Source organism: Notolepis coatsorum (genome assembly GCF_963971535.1).
Source record: "Notolepis coatsorum genome assembly, chromosome: 6".
NCBI lineage: Eukaryota > Metazoa > Chordata > Actinopteri > Aulopiformes > Paralepididae > Notolepis > Notolepis coatsorum.
The window spans coordinates 52,439,150-52,456,976 of NC_140170.1; the positions used below are offsets into that span (position 1 = coordinate 52,439,150).

Below are 17,827 nucleotides of genomic sequence, written 5' to 3' on the forward strand. Positions count from 1 at the left end.
AACTGTTCCGTTGTGGTTATTAGCTAAAGAAGATCCTGACCTCTGTACAGGCTGGCAGCACGTGACCTCTGACCTCTGTACAGGCTGGCAGCACGTGGAATAAGTCAGTGGAGCAGGTCAATGCTAATCTTAGCTGCTGGAGCGCTGCTGGGAAGGGCAATAAATGACCAGGAATACGGTAAATTGATACAACATGTTCAATCAATCAAACAATCAAATAAAGCCTTAACTCACTCTAGAAGGAGATGGAGAAGTTGGCAATGTTGTCATACAACCCCAGAACAGAGTCCCGTTCCATGTACGTGGTTCAACTAAGTCGATCAACATGTCCATTATCCAGCTTCAGTTAACCCGATGTTCAAAGCCGGGATTTTCCTGTTTCACAAAGCAGGATTCAGTCTCGTTAACTCAAGCCAGACTTGAGAGTCAGGCTCAAGTCAGGCTAGATGCGCGCTCCCGTTTTAGGTGGAAAGCCAGCACGTATCGATGGCAGAGACCCTGATTCTCAACGGCATTGATTGATTAATTGATTTAAGACTTTATTGACAGATTGCAATAGGCTCAATCGCCTCGCCGACAAGTTAAATGCGTTATCTATAGGCTAATTCTAAGTCCCTCATTACCTCAATCAATCAGATTATATTTCTTTAAACTTGCCTGCTGGATTGAATAATCAAATGAGATCTTGCTAGCGAAAATAACTAGTTAACTGTTATACAGAATTACGAGACGGCTTTCTTGCCCATTGATTGATGTATAGTCAATGTTTAACTTATCTCCTATGTGGTCCAACGGGTTGTTCTTTTGACTTCCACACGGACGACCGGGGTTCAATACCCGCCTAGTCTTTTCCTTCTTTTTGCAATATAGGAATAATTCAATTTGGTGCACGTTGAGAGCTATATAAAGAATGACATCCTCAATGCATGTAGATTTATAACATTTTAACTTAAAACCAGGCTACTTTGGCGTATAATCATTAATATTATATTCAAAAAAATCATATTGGAAACACGGGGATTTGAACCCGGATCGCTAGGTTGGGAGACATGAGCGCTACCGCTGGGCCACTGTGCCAGATGGGATAGATTCATTGTTTATACATTAATGAACGAGAGACCCGTGTTTAGAATATCCCTTATTTTGAATGAAGTTTTATTTCTTCATCCTCATTCATTCATGTGACGTCAACGGCTCATTCAATTTCTCAAATCCGTCAAACAGCGCATCTCATCAGACATCTTAATCCCAGTTACAATTAAAATAACCACATCATGTGTACGTCGCACGAGCGAGCGCCACCGTCGCCACGGTATATATAACGTGCATTATTTAGGACAAAGTGAATTTAATATCAGCATTTTGGGTCTATTTTACATTTCAAAAGCCCCCTCTGGAAGAATGGAGCACAAAAACGTAATTCAGAATGGTATAATGCAGATCGTAGACTGTGGGAATAGTTTCAGGAAACGGGCTGTCACTTCTTTGCGGGGGCGTGGCTCTGCGTGATCCGGCTAAGTTGAACTTGAACTCTGCTTTCGAGCAGGCTCAAACTTTTGGATATGTTGTCATGGTGATTTGGGAAATCCTGGTACATGAAATCGGAAAGTCAGGCTAACCGAGTTATCCAGCTAAAGTTATCCGGCTAACTCGGTTATCCCGGTACATGGAACGGGGCCCAGGTGTATATACCCTTGGAATTGATCAAATCGCTCTCTCTCGCTCTCTCACTGTGCATGTTGTAAACCTATTTCTGGCTCCGACAAGACTGTTGACTCATTTACCACCAGGACAAACCTCCAAATATACTGTTGACACATCACAAGACTGTTGACGCATTTACCACCAGGACAAACCTCCAAATATACTGTTGACACATCACAAGACTGTTGACGCATTTACCACCAGGACAAACCTCCAAATCACTTGTGACTGATACTGTTGACACATCCCAGCCTCCCCTCCCCCATCACTCCTGACCCTACGTGATCCGGACACGTGAATGAAGTGGAAAAAAGGAACCGTTGCAACAGCTCTGTAGCACAAACGACATGCAGACCTGACAACACAAGATCACGGTGTGACAATTATTTTATTTATCCGACAGTGCCTAATAACAAATACAATTTGCTAACAAACATTTTAAATAGGTAGATTCAGATCACTTATATGACAAAACTATAAGAGGACAGTGGACTTCCAACAGAGTCCAAGTGTTTGAGATGTCAAATGAAAACCAGCTTCTTTCATTCCATGCAAATTAAATAAAGGCCAAAAGACACATTAAAAAAAAATAGTAAATACATAATATATATATATATATAAGAATATTCAACATGCTATACTGCTATTACAGGATACATTTCAGACACTTGGACTGTAAGGTAAACCGCAGCCCTGTTAAAGCTTTATCATGATCTACCTTTAACTTCTAGACACAACATTAAGTCTTTTGTTAAGACGTATAAAAACACATAAAATTCAAACACCAAAAACAATCTGTAAAAAAACATCACAAGCTCCATAGGGCATGAATAAATTACATTGCTACGTCATTATAAGGCATACAAAAAACATTACAAACGTTAATGCTGAGGTTAATATGAGAAAGTGTCAAAAGTCAGTGCAACAATCGCATACAAATATGAGCCATGAGTTGAGGTACAGGTTGTTCAACTTGACACCACACATATATATCGGCCTAATATCAACATTCTAATTGGCCAAAATTATATTCCCTGTTGCATTGCAACCAATCAATCAGAAGTTCTCATTTAGAAAAAGGAAATCAGTTTATTTTGTGATCATGGACTGGACGGTGTGTCAGATCTCAACGTCTCGTCCAGATGGGCCAGAATCTTCTCCCTGTGAGACTGAGTGAAGCAGTAGCCAATGTCCTGCTCCGCTTCCTGGACCCGCCTTCGGAAGCGGTCCCTGTCGCGTGCCATCTCTTCCCAGTGTCCCTTGCGGGAGGCCTGTCGAGCGAACAGCCAGGTGCGCATCACATGGACTTGGACAAGAGGAGAAAACCGCACCTAAGAATGTACAAACGAAAGCCATGTCAGTGATGGTGTTTGAATGCGAACATTCAGTTCAATAAATGAAGTAATAAATGTAATCAATTTAATAAATGAAGAAAACCCGTGTACTTTCCCATATATATGATTTATCTTTACTTAGACAGTAGCTCCACTATGAAAAGCTGGGCTAACATGATACATTGTTTGTCTTGCTGCCTCTGGGTTTAACAATGTATAGCTTGTATGATGGAATGGCATGCTAAGCTGCGGGTTGTCAGAGAGACTTTGTAACACTCATGCAACACCCATTAACTCCATGCAGAAGTCAAATCTCAGTTGACTGTTTAGTGTCACATGACCTGGCTTAGTCATGACAACCAGCGGTGTTGCTAGCAGACACCAAACAAGGGCTCAGCTAAACACACGAGTACGCCCTGTTACGCACTGGTGAGGCATGAATACTGAATCGACTCTGACCTCACTGAATGCTTACAACAGCACATAATAATCCTATGTTTATCTCAGCTACCCCATGAGTGCATTCTAGGGGTTTGGTCTGGGTTAAAGGAACACACCAACTTTTTGGGAAATTCGCTTATTTGCCATCTACCCTGGAGTTTTTCAAAAAACAGGGCTTTTGAGGTGATGAAATCACTGCGCCCAGGGAGCAGTGGTTCGGCAAAAAATTGTTCCGAGTATATATCTGCTTAGAAAACGAAAATGTCAAATTTTTTAAAATGTCTCCACGTGGTAAATACACGGGTCACAACATGTTTACAGGAAAGTTTTAGAGTTGTATTTGGAGTGTATTTCGTGACTGGTGGGAACTAGGCTACACTGGCACACCTACTTTCAGTGAATGACGCTAAGCTAGGCTAACGGTGCGGCTTCAATCAATCAATTCAATCAATCAATCTGTTCCCTAAGCCTAATGCATGCACAGAGAAGAAAAGGGTATGTATCTGCTTGTCTAACTTCAGGGTAGGTGGCAAATAAGCTAATTTCCCAAAAATTGGCGTGTTCCTTTAAGTAAACTTGTAGGCCTAACGTCAGCTAGCAATTTTGTTAACGTTGTACGAGTCATTATTCAAGAGTTTTGACATTTGTATAATGACCTTTTTTTGCGTGGTGCTGGCCTCGCATTCTGAAGCAGGCCCAGATGTGTGTCCAGCCTTTTTCCATGGAACAAGCGTGGTATCAGGGTGACGGTGAGGCTGTTTGTCTCCGTGTCTCTGTTCCAGTGCCGGGTTGGTGGCTCTGGTTCTCCTGGTGTTCACGACCTCTTCTCCACTTTGTTTACCCAGGGAAGGTGTGGTTTGTGTTGGGGGGACGAAGGACGTATCTGGGTCTAACCAGGAGTGCAGCTTGGGTGGGAGTACGGTCGTAGGGGAGGTCTGGAGGCAGGCTTGGAAGTTGAGAGGGTGGTAAGGGTCGTCGTTTTGGCAGAGAGATTTCCATAGCTGCTCCTCCTCCTCGTCCTCTGACGAGGAAGGGGCAAAACTACCATCCTTCTCCTCCGTGTCGGTGTCCGACGTGGAGCGAGGTGCAGGGAGTGAGGCCTGTTGAGTCTCTTGGGAGAGAGAGAGTGTTTTGGTGGTGGTGTGAGGGGCCGTGCTGACTGTGCAGGCTGTGAAACACATGGGATTGTAGGGGTCCACAGGACTGTTGAAGAACTCCCACAGCCTCTCGCTCTCCTCCTTGTCCAGGTCGGCGCACGAGCCGTCCGAACTGCCCCAGCTGCTCTCGCTGTCCGAACGGGCGCCCCAGATGTTCCGTCCACGAGGCCCTGAAAGGTCCTCGTTGGCCTTGCTGGGCGAGAGCCATTCACGGTCATCCTTCACTTCTGCTTTAGGCGTCCCCATGGTGGCGTTGGTTGAAATGCAGGCAGAGAAGAAGAAGGGGTTGTACGGGTCATTGGATTTGGAGAGGGACTCCCAGAGAGCCTTGCTTTCTTCACTGTCAAAGTCCCCCATGTTGTGGTCTTCCTCACTACTCCAATGAGAACTTTTCTCCTCTTCTGAAATGTCGTGTTTGAACTCAAAGACTTTGTCAGTGCTCATGTGACAGGTGTCACTCTTCCCAGAGCCGTCAGTGCTCGATACGAAGATGTTCCAGTCGCCAGGGAAGCCCATTTTCCAGCTGGGGTGGTGTCCAAGGAAGATGCCTTCTTCTTTGCCCGTCGTTCTGGAGACAAACTCGTCCACTACGCAGCACAGCTCGTCGGCACATAGGCTGGACAACAGAGCCTCGGCGGGGGAACTCCCAGGAAAGGGGTCGCCAACATCTGCGCAGAAATTAGAGAGTGGATTCGATCCCCCGACCATGACGCCGTTATCACCGTCAAACAGCGAGGAGAAGAGGAAGGATTCGGTCGGGCTTGCGGCAGTGCTCATGTGCTGGACGTGTTGACCAGTCTCGTCCGTGATTCTCAGATGTACCTCAACCCTGAACATCTGGAAAACTGAGAAAAATAGGAGGGAAATGAGAGGGGCTCATTTTACAAAATAAATTTTTCTTTTCTCCTTTCAACTTGTGAAATTCTATCCTGTAAAGTCCTTTGTTACAGACACTGTTACATTGTGGCAGCTGAGAGCCCAAAACCAAACGTTGTATCAGAGTGATTTATTTTATTATTATTATTATTTTGGTTGATTGTTGATAACATGAGTAGTGGGACCCTTGTGTAGTGTTTCGGGTCTGTGGGACACATTGTCAATGTTTACTAAAAGAGAAATTATACAATTTTATATTTTTAGAGACTCATTGGCCATGGCTCATTTTATTTTAATAACAGGTAAAATAACACATTTTCTTTCCCCTACACATGTATAATATGTTATGATATATTATTATGTTTATAATATGTTATAAAATTGTGTTATTTTACTTGTGACATCCGTGGTGTTCGCTAAAGTTTGGAAATTGGAACTGAAAACAAGTAAACATGGCAAAAATGTAACAAAAGGGTTCATTGTGTACCTTCACCTTGTAATTTACATTACATTTACATTTAGCTGACGTAATTGAGATAAAGTTAAGTATTGTTACATAAACAGTTATGGCTGTATGTATAGTTTTAAAATCACACTGTTGTGGGTGCACCAGACCTGTAAACATTGGGTGAGAACAAAAAAACGCGAACACACCACACAAGGGCCAATAATTAATCTGCTTAATAACAAATAGCTAACCTCCATAGTTCTATCACAAACATTGAGAACCCACTTTTTTTTGTATTACTAATTATGTTATACCTACAACAATAACAGCATATTTATTTTCAGTAGTTAACGTCCATCGGTAAACACAAGTACAACATATAGCAGAGTCTGTGCCGGGCTGTCTTAAATACTTTGAAGCTTCGTTCGATGGGCATGGGATTCGAATATGAAAATAAAATGCGATTATAAAAAAAGAAATAATAATAATAATATATATATATTTTTTGTGCAAAATCAACTCTGCCTCTCTTTGTTATCTACAACAAGCAATGCTGTTTGTTATTTAAAAGGGGAACTATCTTATAAATGGCCTTTTTCAGTGTTTAGCATTGTTTCCTGGCTATGTGGACTTATATTAATAGGATCCATGTCTCTAATTCTCATATTGGCGCATTCTTCCAATTCTCCTCTCACAATATTCACCCTCACTGAACTGAGTCATCTGAAAATGTGCATATCTGTGATGTCAGAGATTTCTCAGCTGCATAATAATGTGGCAGTTGTCACCAGGCCACACAGTGGTTGGAGCCCAGCCATAGGCGGCGGGTATATAAGGCCAGGCTAGGCTATGCCTACCCAAAATATTATGCTGGGAATTTTGAAATGTATATATAATATATGTGCGCAGGCTGCTGGCTATTGTGTGTGTCTTGTGCTGCAGCCCGCTGGCCGAGGTGTCAACGACGAAGGTGTCAATCGGTGGCAGCGTTTAACATTCCAGGTACAGGCAGTAACCAATCACGCATAGGCTCAGGTTAAATAATGTAGCCAATCACATCATTCACATGATCATCCTGATCCCGCAGTAAAGCAAACATCTGCGTTCCGAATTTCAGCCCGCCGATCGCTTTGAGTCAAATTTCTAAAAGCAAAATGGATATACAGTATTTTTCCAAGGCATATAAACAAAGTAATTTAGAAGCTGCACCGGGCTGGCCCTGGGCATAACTACGGATCACCTGAGGCTGTATGTTGTTTTATCTTGGCAAACAAGGGCTTGCTCTAAGAGGACATGATGAGAGTCCGAGTTCATCAAATCGTGGAAACTTTTTAGAGCTACTGTATGTACATTGTTTTCAAAGCATGATGAGATCTAAATGACGAAAAACGTTCCCTTCATTGCGGTCAGCACTGCAACTTGTGATTCAAGTTGTGAACGGTCTCTCTCAGCAAGTCTGCTTCACATTGAAAGTGATCTCACAGACAAAGTTAAAGCAGAAAAGATCATTGATGCCAAGACGAAATGTCGCATTTTGCTGCATTAAGGTAAGACAATGGTTAATCTATTATTGGATGCCTTCATTTGAACACTTAATTTGCACTATATATTAAATGAGTGGGGCTCGCCTTGCTAAGCCTAGTGGGTGTGTGTATTGACAAAAAAGGAAAAAAATTGCGAGCTCCGCCGATATAGCCTACCCTAATGTCCGGTTCACACGCCGCCTATATGAGCCCAGTCTCAAAACGGCTTAAGATCTTGAGGTAGAAAAATGCTGTTTGAGTATTTGATTAGAAATACAAAACAATTAATATTTTTGAAAAAAAACATACAGAAGTGTTCCATTGACTCACAGGAATTGTGTAAACGTGCCAACATAGTGAAAGAAATAGTAAAGTAGTTCCCCTTAAGTTTAACTTAAGATGAGGTCAGACTCGGCACTGACAGATTTGTGTTCATTGTGCTGCTTTTATAAAGCCTCAAATGAAGGCTTACAATATTTCATGAAAGCAAAGTGTTTTGTTTGTCTAATATTTAAAAAGGTTTAAACTTTACAGCACTGACAAAGTTGAACAAAGTGCTGTACAAGTCCCACAACATAAAATAATAATAATAATAATAATAATAATAATAATAATAATAATAATAATAATAATAATAATAATAATAATAATAATAATAATAATTAAAATTATATATTTTTTTTATCTCGAAGCTTCGAATTCCAAAAAGAAATTCGAAGGTTAGTTTCGGTGTATCAAATTACCTGACATGAAGCTGTAGTAAATATAAATGATCACATTATTACCTGACATGAAGCTGTAGTAGATATTAATAATCACATTATTACCTGACATGAAGCTGTAGTAAATATTAATAATCACATTATTACCTGACATGAAGCTGTAGTAAATATTAATAATCACATTATTACCTGACATAAAGCTGTAGTAAATATTAATAATCACATTATTACCTGACATGAAGCTGTAGTAAATATTAATAATCACATTATTACCTGACATGAAGCTGTAGTAAATATAAATTATCACATTATTACCTGACATGAAGCTGTAGTAAATATTAATAATCACATTATTACCTGACATGAAGCTGTAGTAAATATTAATAATCACATTATTACCTGACATGAAGCTGTAGTAAATATTAATAATCACATTATTACCTGACATGAAGCTGTAGTAAATATTAATAATCACATTATTACCTGACATGAAGCTGTAGTAAATATTAATAATCACATTATTACCTGACATAAAGCTGTAGTAAATATTAATAATCACATTATTACCTGACATGAAGCTGTAGTAAATATTAATAATCACATTATTACCTGACATGAAGCTGTAGTAAATATTAATAATCACATTATTACCTGACATGAAGCTGTAGTAAATATTAATAATCACATTATTACCTGACATGAAGCTGTAGTAAATATTAATAATCACATTATTACCTGACATGAAGCTGTAGTAAATATTAATAATCACATTATTACCTGACATGAAGCTGTAGTAGATGATCTGCACCAACAGCCTCAGTTGTCCCCACAGCACGCCGAGCATCAGTCTGGTCCACGCCGGCAGCAGCGCCCTCCCTGCGGCGTCACACCTCTCCACCTCGGCGGTCCGCGGCTCCGGAGCCAGGCTGCTCAGACCGTCAACACTCGGTGCCATTTTCTCCTCCGGGGTTAAATTAGTCCAGTATTTCTTCACGTATTCTGGTATTCTTGGTCAAAAAGGGACCGATTTCGCTCAATTGTCAACGACAGTTGTTGTAGTACGATGATATGTAGTCGCTTCATTTTTTCAGCCCTTTGTGTGTCGTTTTAATAAGATTACGTTCGTCAAACGTGAAGTAGTATTGTCTCCATGTCTTCAGTTGTGTTGTTGTTGTGTTGTGTAGAGATGAGTGAGTGTCGGGAAGCTGCGACACTGCCCTGAAATACACACAGTCTCGACGTGAGCAGTGCTGTGATTGGACAATGGACTGTCACTCCTCTTGGTCCCGCCCTTCTTCTAAAAACACTCCCTCAGAATGACGTATATTATCATTGATTGATTGATTGATTGAAAACTTTATTAACAGATTGCAGATGGATACAATACAGTACGGCTCAATACATACAATTGTTAAGGGGATGCAGACCAGAGAAAGACTTTCGTCTTGTTTACATCAGGGTCCCCCATTTTCAATTAATCATTACATATGACATACATGACATACAGATAGACAGTACTGCTACATCTATACATTTATGACATACCAGATTTGCAAATTCAGTACTGTTTGTGATACAAAAGAGTCCAGAAAAGACACTGTACATTGGAATATTGACAAAGCCATACTTGGTAATTTACTGTACATTGGAGGGGGTTGGGTTAGGACATTTGCAGGGGCCAGTTTCGAATTGCAGTCTCCCGTAGGTGTTCTTTGATAGTATTTTTGAAAGTGGGTAGTGATTCACATTCCTCTACAGCTGTGGGTAGGGCGTTCCACATTGATGTGGCATAATTGCGAAACGTGTTTAGTCCCTTGTTTGAGCCGAATCTGGGTTTAACATGATTTGTGGAACTCCCTCTGGTGTTGTGATCATGGTATTCACTGACCTTTGGGAAGTATTTTGACATGTACATGGGTACCTTGGTCGTGTAGTGTATCTTGTAGACCAGGCCCATTGCAAGTTGCTGTACTCTGTTGTCTACTCTAAGCCATCCTAGGTTGTCAAAGTGGGCAGGGGTGAGGTGGGTTCTAGGAGTCAGGTCAAGCAGTAGTCTGACCAGTTTGTTTTGAGATGTTTGTAATTTTGTTTTTAGCGCCTTTGAGGTGCTTTGGTACCATGAGGTGCAAGCATAGTCGTAGTACCCTTGAATGAGTGCTCCTGCCAGAGTCTTCAGGGTATTCTTGTTTACCAGAGAGGAGATCCGGTACAAGAATCGAGTTCGTTGGTTGACTTTTTTTATTACATTGGATGCCATTTTGTCACATCACAAATAGAACATGATCACATCACAAATGTTCTAGAATGTTCTATTACAATGTTGTATGATGTCATTGTAGAAGGGTGGATTATGAGAGTGGATATGAACTGTCACCAGGTAGTGGGAGCACAGCAGATCTGGGTCCGGCTGAGCCCCCGACTGTAGTGTAAGAGTATTAGATTTAGCAGCGGGGCAGATGGGGCCTAGGGTTTACTAACCTAGGGGTTCTACGCTGGTCCTTCTTGCCCTCCAGGGCGACCGTAGTATTTCCTCCAACACCCACACTCCCCTTAATACATCCCACACCCTCTCACACCCGGTGGCAGTGATGGTAGATAATACAATTTCTCCCCAAAGCAGTACCTTTCCTTTTTGACTGGTGAATACCTGTACAGTTTCAAGTTCAAGTTTCAAGTTTCTTTAATAGTTGTCATACAGAAGTACAGAATACTTTTATACAAAATGCTTCTTACTGTTACGCTCCAGAGACTGCTAGACAAGATAAGTATGAAATAAAATAGTATAGCATGTAAAATAGAAGTAAAAATAGAGGTCACAGTGTTCAGTATAGACATATACATATATATATATATATATATATATATATATATATATATATATATATATATATATATATATATATATATATATATATATATATATATATATATATATATATATATATATATATATATATGTTCGATGCAGAATAGAAGTAACTGAGTTACCATACAATATACTATGCAATGTACTAATATACAATACTATATAGTGCAGAGCAGAAATGGGATGAGGTACAATTTAGGTACAATTTACAGTAAGGTGTACGAGTTGTAGTGCAAATCCTTTATCAATAAATATAAAGTGTAAAGTGTGTTTAGGTGATCTAAAGTGTGGAGAGTGGGTGCTGCAGTGTGTTGTTTGTTTAAGTGAGTGTGGGTGTGTGTGTTGTGTGCATTTGATGGTTTGATGGTCATAGTGTTTATTGTTCGTTGAGCAGCCTGATGGCCTGGGGATAGAAGCTTCTTCTGAGTCTTTCTGTGCTCGCCTTAAGACTCCGGTATCGCTTGCCTGACCGCAGCAGTTCAAAGAGGCAGTTGTTCGGGTGGCTGGAGTCCTTGATGATTCTCTTAGCCTTACCCCTGCACCGCTTGTTGTAAATGTTCTGGAGGGTGGGAAGCCCCCCTCCAATTGTGCGTTCGGCTGAACGTGTCACTCTTTGTAGTCTGCTACGGTCTTGTGCAGTGCTATTCCCAAACCAGGAGGTGATGTTGCCAGTCAGGATGCTCTCTATTGTACATGAGTAGAAGTTCTTATTTTTTTTAAACTTAAATTTTTATTGAACATTTATAGACAAACAACACAACATATACAATAACATCAACAACACTATTAAACAGACATAAATAATAAAGAAAAAATGTAATACCCAAAAAGACGAAAATAAAAAATATTGACTTAAGCAAATATTCACATACATAAATAATGAAGTGGAAAAAACATAAAACTATTGTCATATCTTAAACAAAAATAAAATTAGAAAACATTAAGTGTGTGACATGGGTTCAGAGACCCTCCTTGAACCTCTTTCCTCCTTTACCCTTCGCCCTCTTGTGTTTCATTTGTTCCTTCCTTTGTGATGTCATTTTCGTTCCCCTTATAATCCTCCCACGTTCCCCATCTTTCCCCAAATTTCTCTTCCTGTAGCCTCAGCATGTGTGTTATTCTCTCCATATCCTGTATCTCCTCTACTATTCCTACCCATTGTGCTATTGTCGGTGGGTCTTCTTTGTACCACAGTCTCGTTATTGCTTTTCTGGCCGATATCAACATTATCTTTATTAAATACTTGTCCCCCCCTTGTATTCCCTCGTGTGTCAGGTCCCCTAAGTAAAGCACCAGTCCTGTTTGTGGTAACCCGTATCCTAATATTCTGATCATTGCCTCCCCTATCTCCTCCCAATACCCCTTCAGCTTCTGACATCCCCAGAATATGTGTGTGTGGTTTGCCCCCTCCTTCCCACACATCCTCCAGCATGCCCTTTGTGTTGGTACATATTTTCCCTTCAACTCTGGGGTTATAAAGAATCTGATTATGTTTTTCCATCCAAATTCTTTCCATATCCTCGATCCTGTTGTTGAATGTTGTACCTCGCATATGTTACCCCATTCCTTCTCTGTTATTCCTATCTCTAGTTCTCTCTCCCATTTCTCCCTTATGTAATCGGTCGTGTGTCCCTTGCTGTTCATTATAGCCCGGTATATTGCTGATATTACTCTTCCTTGCCCCCCTTCGTATGCCCATACTATCATCTTGATTATTCCATTCTGTTCTTCGTCTTTGGCCCCCCTTATTTCTTTGTTGTAGTAGTCTCTAACCTGTAGATATCTGAAGTGGTCCCTGTTTTCTAGTTCAAATTTCTCCTTTAATTTTTGTAGTGTTTGCATTTCCCCCTTCTCTATCATTTTGCATATCGCTGTTGCCCCCCCCTCTCCCACCTTCTGAATCCATGGTCCAACCTCCCTGGTTTGAATCTCTTGTCATGTGCTACCCATCTTAGAACCCCTGACTGCTTCTCCAATTTGTGTGTTTTTACTACTCTGTTCCATCTAACAGTCCCTCTTTTTCTTTGAATAGTTCCCTATCTCCCACCAGAGCTTGTATCTTGTATCCCTCCCCTTCTTTTTCAATGTCTTTCCATCTTGCCTCATATCTGTCGTTACACCAGCACGTCACTGCTCTCAGTTGTGCTGCATAATAATAATCTTGTAGGCTGGGTACTGCCATCCCTCCCTCTTCCTTTGGTAGTTGTAGTGTTTTATATCTGACCCGTGGTCTTCTCCCCGCCCATATGAACCTCGATATCAGTCTGTCCCACTCCCTGAATTGATTCTGTGGTATTTGTATCGGTAGTGACTGGAACAGGTACAGTAACCTTGATAGTATGTTCATTTTAATGACCTCTATTCTTGAATTGAAGTCCAAGGGCATTACTGTCCATCTCTCTAAGTCTCTCTTGATGTTCTGATTGATCTGTGTATAATTCGCCTCAAACAGTTTCCCAACCCCTCTCGTGATGTTCACCCCTAAGTATTTAATCTTGTCCATGTCCCATCTTATCCCGTACTGTTCCCTAATTTCCGTCGTTGGGGTATAGTTCCATGCTAAGGTCTGTGTCTTTGTCACGTTTAGTTTGTATCCTGAGTAGTGGCCATATTCTTTCAGTAGATCCATCAGTGCCGGGAAGCTCTTGTCTGGTTGCCTCATGTATACTATCACGTCGTCCGCAAATAGGCCTAGTTTATATTCCGTTCCCTTTATCCTTACTCCCTTAATGTCCTCGATCTGTCTGATCAGTTGTGCCAGTGGTTCTATGAAAACGGCGAAGAGCGTTGGTTAGAGACAACATCCCTGTCTGGTAGCCCTCTCTAATCTGATTCTATCCGTCAGGCTGCCATTCACCTTAACCCTCGCTGTCGGTTCTTGATATAGCGCCTTGATCATCTTCATTGCCCTCCCGTTCAGTCCGAACCTCATCAATGTTTTATAGAAAAATGTCCAGCTCACACTGTCGAATGCTTTTTCTGCATCTAGGCTAATCAGTACCGCACTACCACCTTGTTTTTGTATCTCCTCCACTATGTGTAATGTCTTTCTCACGTTGTCCTGTGTCTGTCTCCCTTTAATAAATCCAGTTTGATCTTCATCTATAATGTCTGGCATAAACGTCTCGAATCTCTTTGATATTATTGATGTATACATCTTGTAATCCACGTTGAGTATGGACACAGGTCTGAAACTACTACATAATTCTCTATCCTTCCCTTCCTTCGGTATCTTGGTGATTACGGCTTCCTTCCACGAGGGGGGCATTTTGCCCTCTTCCATCGTGTGTCTGAATGCCGCCCCTAACATGGGTGTTAATTCTGTTCTAAATGTCTTGTAGAATTCCGATGGGAATCCGTTGCTCCCCGGAGATTTGTTGTTTTTAGCTCTACTAATTGCCTCTTCCAGTTCCCGTTCTGTAATTATTTTATTTAATTCTTCATTCTGTTCTTTCCCTATCGATGGTAACTCTAGCTTCTCCAGATAAGCTTCTATTTCCTCTTCTCACGCTGCCTTTGGCTGTGTGTATAGTTTCTCATAGTATTCTCTAAATGCCCTCTCTATTTCAGCTGGGTCCCTCAATATTTCATTAGTCTTTGTATCCCTTATTGTGTGTATCGTGTTTAACTTCTGTTGCGTCCTGATTCTCCTAGCCAACAGTCTGGTCGCTTTTGGACCCCCTTCATAGTACGTTTGTTTCATAAACCTCGCTTTCTTTTCTATTTCCGTCAATAATTCCCTATTTATCCTGGCCTTTACTTCTTTGATTTCTCCGAGCGTTTCCTGTTCTTTTGATATCTGGTGTCTCCCCTCTAGATCCTTCAGCGTCCCTATCAGATTGTGATATGTCTCCGTTCTGGCTTTCTTCAGCATTGCTGTCTTCTCCATCAATTTCCCCCTTATCACCACCTTCAGTGTGTCCCATAGAATGTTCGGGTCTACCGCCCCGTTGTCATTTTCCTCCTTATACCTGGCTATCTCCTCCTTGATCTGACTCACCACCCCCTTGTTATTTAGTATTCCTACATTTAGTCTCCAGATCGTGTTCCTCCGTCTCCCTTCTAGATCTACTGTCAGATATATGGCGCTGTGATCCGATATGTCCGCTACTCCTATTCTGCTCTCCCGTACCCTGTAACTGTCCCCCGTCGTCATCAAAAAATAGTCTATTCTCGCATATGTCACGTGTGGGTGTGAGTAATGTGTGTATTCCCTGTCCATGGCGTGCATCCCCCTCCAAACGTCTGTAATTCCCATTTCCGTCATTTGAATATTCATATATCTGCTGATCTGTGGCCGTCCTTTCCTAGTACTCGTGGTGTCTAAGTCGTGATTCAGTACCACATTAAAATCTCCCGCGCATATCAATATCCCTTCTAGTTCCATCACTATCATATCAAAAATGGTCTCATATAAATTCCTCTCACTCTCTGGGGGTGCATAAACATTCACTAACGTAACCATTTGACCCTCCATTTTCCCCTTCACCAGAACAAATCTCCCCTCCTTGTCTCTTACTTCTTTGATCAATTCAAATTTGACTGTGTTCTTGATTAACGTGGCTACTCCTCTCCTCAGGGTCCGTTTAAAGGAACTATAGTATGCATTTTCATATCCAAATCTTTTCAGTTTCTCATGATCCTGTGCTATCAAATGTGTCTCCTGCAAAAAAATCACTTGCATCTCACTTTTTTTACATTTCAACATCACTTTTCAACAGCCCCTCTTTATCGGATTATTCATTCCATTAACGTTTAACGACATCATTTTTATACCTTTAACCTTTGTCATCTTTCTTCTTCTTTCGTCTGTCATTCCCCCCCATGTCACACTTATTTCCCCCTCCGGTTGTAGCCTCCGCTCTCTTCACCGAATACATATAATGATTACCATAAATAAAAAACATAAACTCTACATAAAGTGCTCCCAAGGCGTTCGGGGGGTCCCTGTGTCCCCCCCTGTCCCCTGCTGGTGGGTGAGGAGTAACTGCTCTCCTAGTGAGAGGCCTCCTCCTGACGGCTTGGGGGTCTGAAACCCTTGCCCCCAACCGCTCGTCATATTTGTCCAGCCATCTTGCTGTTTTTAGTGCTGTCGAGCTCCTGGTCAAAAGCGCTCTGTGTCTTTCTTTCTGTCCCAAGATCCCCATTTCCTAGGTCTCTCTCAATGTGGCTCACATGTTCCAATGTCCCTCCTTCCTCCCAAACAAGCGTGTGGCGTCCTCTGTGTACCCCTCTTACTTTCTTTTCCTCCCCTTTATTTTCTATGTGATGTTTATTTATCCCCTTAATTCCTTCCAACTGTGTTACTCGCAGCGTGTGTCTATGTATTTGTTTCAATATGTTTTGTGTTCCGTCTATTATACCTAATTATATTTCCATTTATTTCCTTCATCAGCATTTGTATTTCGTGTCCATGCATATGTTATGTCTGTTCCTATACCTTGTCTCTATTTGGGTAGTCTTTTCAATCTCTTGTGCGTGTACTCATCCGTTCATCTCCTCCCGCCTCCTCTCCCCTCCTTCTCCATCTCTGGCCTCTTCGTCTGTCTCCGCCTTCGTTCTGTCACGTCTCACCTCGGCCTTCATCTCTCTCCTCCCTCCTCTCCCGGGTTCCGATCTCCTACTCTGGTCCACCTGCATGCTTTCTCCAATCTCTGCTGCAGGCTCAGCGTCTGGTCCTCCTGTCTCCTTCCGTCTCCGTCCTCCGCCATCTGCATCCCCCGTCGTCTCATTTCCCCCGCCGCCTCCCGCGCCGTCGCGTACGTCACCGTCCCTTCCTTCCAGTGGATCCTTAGCGAGGTCATGGGTGATTGGAATTTCATTCCGTTTTCTTTCAGAATTTTCTTCAGTCCCGCGTAAGACCTGCGTGTTATTGCCACCGCTGTCGAGTAATCGTGGTCAAACGACAGTCTTTTCCCCTCCATTTCTATCTTCTTGGTCCACGCGGTTCTGAGAATCAACTCCTTAACCTCGAATCTCAGAAAGTTAATAATCACCGCCCTCAGGGGTCTGTCCGGTTGTGGTCTCGGAGCCAACGCCCTGTGGGCTCTCTGTATCTCCATTTTTTCCAGTCCCGTCTCCTTCAATTGTTCTTTGATAAGCTTTTCCACATACAGGGTCATTGATTCCCCTTCGACTCCTTCTTTCAATCCCCATAGCCTGATGTTATTCCTCCGTGACCTCCCCTCCATGTCCGACATCTTTGTCTCCATCTTTTCTTGTTGTTGAATTGCTCTCGTTAACACCTCGTGTATCTCTGTGTTCCATTCTTCAGCTTGCGCCACTCTTGTTTGTAGCTCGGCTACTCCTCTACCCTGCTCCGCCATCTTTTCATCCACCATTTTGAGTTCTGTACTTATTTCGCCTCTGAAATCCTCCTGTTCCTTCCTCAATTCCTCCCGTAGCTTCTCAATATCGCTCCTTATCATGTCCGTGTTCGACTGTATGGTCGCCAATATTCCGGCCCGCATCGTGTCCGCGTTCATTTGTATGGTCGCCAATATTCCGGCCTGCATGGCCACGGCCCATCATGGCATTCCCGTGTCTGTCCCGGCCGGTCTTCCCCCCTCCTCCGCCTGCTTTTCCTCTGCCTCGCTTCGGGGACTCTGTTCCATCAAACTCTCCTCTTCCCGTGAGTCCTCCATTTCTCTTTCCTTCACAATTGTTTTTTCCTCCTTCCTTCTCGTTTGCATCTTCATTTTTAATCACTTTTCGGGTCTTTATTTATCCGTTTTTCACTCTTTTGACCAGGAGCTC

General features: G+C 42.1%; 1 protein-coding gene across 1 annotated transcript; it reads right to left on the minus strand.

Moving 5' to 3' along the window:
- Positions 1-2,081: 2,081 nt before the first annotated feature.
- On the minus strand, positions 2,082-9,383 carry LOC311230358 (uncharacterized protein). The gene is made up of 3 exons (XM_084316624.1): positions 8,983-9,383; positions 4,136-5,481; positions 2,082-3,035 (listed from the first exon to the last, which is right to left on the minus strand). Exons 1-3 carry the CDS (start codon positions 9,158-9,160, stop codon positions 2,805-2,807), a joined length of 1,755 nt encoding a protein of 584 aa, XP_084172750.1. The 5' UTR covers positions 9,161-9,383; the 3' UTR covers positions 2,082-2,804.
- Positions 9,384-17,827: the final 8,444 nt, after the last annotated feature.

Bases quoted from the DNA above. Each gene is read 5' to 3' on its own strand.
- LOC311230358 (XM_084316624.1), bottom strand. From the start codon at position 9,160: ATGGCACCGAGTGTTGACGGTCTGAGCAGCCTGGCTCCGGAGCCGCGG. The intron at 5,482-8,982 runs GTAATAATGTGA...TATTTTTCTCAG, and splicing joins CTACTACAGCTTCATGTCAG to TTTTCCAGATGTTCAGGGTT. The intron at 3,036-4,135 runs GTCATTATACAA...GTACATTCTTAG, and splicing joins CCAGCACCACGCAAAAAAAG to GTGCGGTTTTCTCCTCTTGT.